Genomic DNA, 4,223 nt, shown 5'->3' with positions numbered 1-4,223 from the left:
CACGACTTCACGGTCAGGGTGGCTAGGATCTGGAACCAACTTCCAAGAGAAGTGGTGCTGGCTCCTACCCTGGGGGTCTTTAAGAGAAGGCTAGATGTACACCTTGCTGGGGTTGTTTGACCCCAGTACTCTTTCTTGCCATGGCAGGGAGTCAGACTACATGATCTGCTCAGGTCCCTTCTAACCCTAGAAACTATGAAACTATAAGGAGGACACCCCACACAAAGATAACACCACACTGACTCAGCCCATTGTCCACAGCCCCAGGGCCGCCTTCTGCTCCCTTTTTGCCCCAAGACACAATCATGAGCCCATGAAGTTCCCCATGCTGCATCAGGACTCAGTCCAGGGTATCTCAGATCTCACAATACAATGCAGGTGTCAGGGTGGCATCTGTGAGATCCTGGCAACACCAAGGAATCCCAACCCAGATAGTCACCCCACTGCTGGGAGAATGGGGCCCAGGACCTGAAAGCTCTACTTGGGAGGTCAGGGACCCCTGAGAAGTCCTCACAGCCCCCCTCCTCTGACCACCACACAGTGTCCCCATTAGCAGAGGGTCCTCTCCCTTTGTAAGGGCCATTTAACACACAATGCAGGCCTCCACTCCCTGGGGCCAGCAAAGGCTTCAAGCTTTGCTCACGGGGGGCCAGCCAGAGGGGATGCCAGGGGGACAGTGGTGGGATAAAGCCATCCAGAACCTGTCCAAAGCTCCCCTGTGCAGGGTGGGCTTGGAAGAAGCTTCTGCTGGAAAGCCGGTGTCATGCTTACCTCCAGAAAGGAGAAGTCCTGTGCTGGGAGTGGACCCTGGGACAGCCGACGCCTCTCGGTTGGGCTCCCCCTGGACTCTGGCTGGCTCAGCCTCTTCACTTGCTTTGGTAGGCAGCTCCCATCAGCATCATCAGGCTGGGGGGGCCCTCCATCTCCAGCAGCCTGGGCAGGGCCATCAACCTCCAATGCCTGGTCGTTGGCAGTGTTGCTCAGGCCCTGCTCCTCTCCTATGTGGCTGGTCTGTGGTGAGGCAGGTCTCTTCTGCTGGGCTGCCTGGACAGAGCTGTTGGCCAGTATTTCCTCCAGCAGCAAGCTGGGGCCAGAGAGCCGTGAGCTTACAGGGCCTCTGCATGGGGAGACAAGAGTGAAAGTCTGGCCTGTTCACTGCCGCAGAGGCTCATGCTCCCTTCCCCAACGGCCCTGCACTCTCAATCACAGAATCCTCTCCTTCCCCCTCTTCCTCTGCCCTCCACAGACCCGCATTCCCATAATCCCATAACTTTCTTCTCCCAGGCTCCTTTGCTCTCTTCCCAGACCCTCAGCTGCTGAAGTGCTGTCAGAAGCCCAGGACTGAATGCCCCATATCAAGCCTCATGACATGCATTACAGCAGTGTCATTATCCACCTAGGGAAACTGAGGTACAGCATGGGAAAGTGACTTGGCAAAGCTTGTAGTGACCTGATGAAGAATGACTAGCATTTGAAAGCTTGTCAATCTCTTTCCCAACCATGCAGTTGGCTCAATAAAAGATACTGCTCACAGAAGTCCTTGTCTTGGCCAAGCTTAGGCATCCTGAGCCTGAAATAAAACTTTCTGGGGAGGCAGGAATACTTGCTGGGAAGCAGCACTACCATGAAGTGGGTGTAAAACCCATGTAGAAGCTGTTCCCAGGGAACATAGGTTTTATACCCTTTAGGTTATACACAGCCCATACTGGGAGCCAAGCCAGCTACAGGGACAGACTTAGAAATCCAGCCAGCCTGGAGGAGCCCCCTGACAGCTGTGGGGCAGGGCTCACTTGGGCTGGCAAAAGGACCACATGCCATGAAAAAGCCCAAAGTCTGGCTTACTCGGGCAAGTAACCCCTCCAATTCCAGCAGGCTCTTCACAGGGGTTGTCATGCTGGTGGGAACATTAGCCAGCAGGGGGAACAACAAACGCTAGGGAGAGAACAGGAAATGGGGAAGCTTGCATTCTCCCAGCAGTGGATGGGACAGCAGCCCACTGCCCTTTGCTGTGGGCATGGAGCCAGGATGCTATGCTTTGGCTGTCAGCTCTCCAGGACCTGGTCTTCCCTATGGAGAGGGCACCGCCAAGGCAACGCAACAAGAGCCATACAAAGCCATACTAGCTAGTCATGCCTACAAAGGAAGCATGCTCAGGGCCCCACCCAGCCCCAGGCTTCCAGCCAGCTCCCATAATTACCAAAAGTCAGACTGCTACTCCCAAGCCCATGATGTCACCCCTCAGTGACTCCAGCCAAACTTTCATGCACTAGAATTTCAGCTCCTGACTGGGAGGGGCAAGTCTCCTTCTACATGCTGGGGGCTAGCAGGAAAATGCAGGGCTGTCCTCAGGTCCCCAGTGGAGGAAGGAGGAAGCCCTACTTGACAGCCAATGCGCCCTGCCCCGAGGGCCTCAGCAGGTCACTCAGAGGAAATCAGGATATTTCGGCATGAAGCCAGCAACAGTCCTCAGCGAGAGTGGAAGAAGGCACAGCAAGAAGTCATCAGGGAGCGAGGAAGATAGACAGCTAAGGCCCAGGGCTAACACAGCAGACATTTTTCAACACTGTATCTAGATATTCTCCAAGGGCTGGGGGAAAAAGGTGCAAGTGGGGAATTAGAGGCAGTGCCAAGGGAAAGGGCCCAAAGCAGCATGGCTTCCTCCGCAGCAAGATCAAATTGCTTTAGTCCAGCCCACCTGTCCTCTTCTGGACCTGGACATGTGAAAAGGTACAGGGTGGGGGAAGTAAGTGAAAAGGCCAGATCCTGCTGTCAATGGCAAGTTAGGCCACCTCAACCAACACACCTCAGGTCTGGAGGGATGCCCACTAAAGCCAAGCAGACTGCAGAAGAGCAAAAAGGGGTCCTGGAGGATACTGCACAGCAGACAGCCTGACCCCATTACCATGACTGAGTCAGCACAAGATGGTCCTCCATGTCCGCAGCAGAAGGCCCAGGGAAGAATTTCCCCACAGATGCCTCGCAGCAGCAGCACTCCCTGCCATAAGATGCATGCTTAGCCAAACAGCTTCTAAGCCATACCGATGTCCCCTCCATGGGTTTCCTAAACTAGAGCAAGAGCTCTAAGCATCAACAGGCTCCACTGAAAAGAGCTACTATTGGAGCCAGGACACCAATCAGGGTGTTCATCCCTCTTACGCCCCACCCTCATGTGCCCAGCATAGCCCTTACCCATCCTCCGAGTCTCCACCATCTTCTATGCTCGGCTCCTCAATGTGCAGGCTGAGGTCAGGGCTTTGTTCCATGACATCGCTCCCACTGTCACCAGCCTCATCTGTTCGTTCCACTCCAGCCTCACTGGTCTTGTCCAGGCCCTTGGCCTGTGAGCTGCTGAAAGTAACTGTGTTCCCTATGCCAAACATAGGGCTCAAGTCCTGGGCCCAATCCAGCTGCTCCTCTCTGTACATATCAAAGCCTCCAGGCCTCTGGCCATCACAGGGATTCTGGCTGCTCATGCCAAGGTCCTGGACCCAGTCTGTCCGTCCCACTTCACCCCCTGTGCAGTCATCAGAACACACAGCTCCCCAGCCGCTAGAAATATCCAGGCGTCTGAGGCCAAGATCCTGGGCCCAGTCAGACTGGCCTGTTCCAGCCTCTTGGGGCATCGCTGGGCCTGCGATCCCTTCTTCACCAACCCAGTCAGACTGGTTCTCTCTGAGCTCTGCTGGACCAACAGTCCCAGCTGAACTGGATGGATTCAAAGTGCTTAAACCAATGCTGCTGTCCCTGTCCGTTCCTATGATGCCAAACTGGTTCTGGTGCTCAGCCCCTCCAACACTGAATTCAACAGCCCAGTCTCTGCTACTGGTAGCAGACTTGTTCTCCTGGAGATTAGAGCCACTCCAGCCAGATTTCTCAGCACTGGGCTCTCGACCCAGGCAATGAGAATCCCCAATGCTAGACTGGTCTTTGCTTCCACTGCAAAAGGCACTCTCCTGGTCTGTACAGCTAATGCCATATTCACTGGCCCAATCCTGATTCCCAGTACAAAACTCCCTCTCCTTTCGTTCAGTGTTGCCCACACCATAGTCACCATTCCAACCAGACTTCCCAACACCAAAGTCCTTGTCCTGCTGGCTGGTGTCACCCACACCATACTCACTAGTCCAACTTGGCTTGCTGGGACTGAACTCCTTGTCCTGCTGGCTGCTGCTACCCACACCATACTCACTAGTCCAGCTTGGCTTGCTGGGACTGAACTCCTT

At 54.8% G+C, this 4,223-nt stretch overlaps 1 protein-coding gene across 2 annotated transcripts in view; it reads right to left on the bottom strand.

Annotated features, from left to right (window-relative positions):
- Window positions 1-4,223, bottom strand: part of TNKS1BP1 (tankyrase 1 binding protein 1) — a 25,643-nt gene that overhangs the window by 10,051 nt on the left and 11,369 nt on the right. Inside the window, exons 7-9 of one of the 2 annotated variants that reach the window (XM_019547209.1) lie at window positions 3,190-4,220; window positions 2,903-2,995; window positions 1,029-1,117 (exon numbers count right to left, since the gene is read on the bottom strand). In XM_019547209.1, the coding sequence (XP_019402754.1) occupies window position 1,117; window positions 2,903-2,995; window positions 3,190-4,220 (1,125 nt within the window). In that variant the 3' untranslated portion in view covers window positions 1,029-1,116. Of the gene's footprint in view, window positions 1-771; window positions 1,118-2,902; window positions 2,996-3,189; window positions 4,221-4,223 lie in introns of those variants that run through there. The other variant, XM_019547208.1, reaches the window with a different exon arrangement.

The sequence above is a fragment of the Crocodylus porosus genome, unplaced genomic scaffold, assembly GCF_001723895.1.
Source record: "Crocodylus porosus isolate Cpor-Errol unplaced genomic scaffold, CroPor_comp1, whole genome shotgun sequence".
Lineage (NCBI taxonomy): Eukaryota > Metazoa > Chordata > Crocodylia > Crocodylidae > Crocodylus > Crocodylus porosus.
The sequence above is the reverse complement of the archived record's forward strand: the minus strand, read 5'-3'. Positions and strand labels throughout refer to the sequence as shown.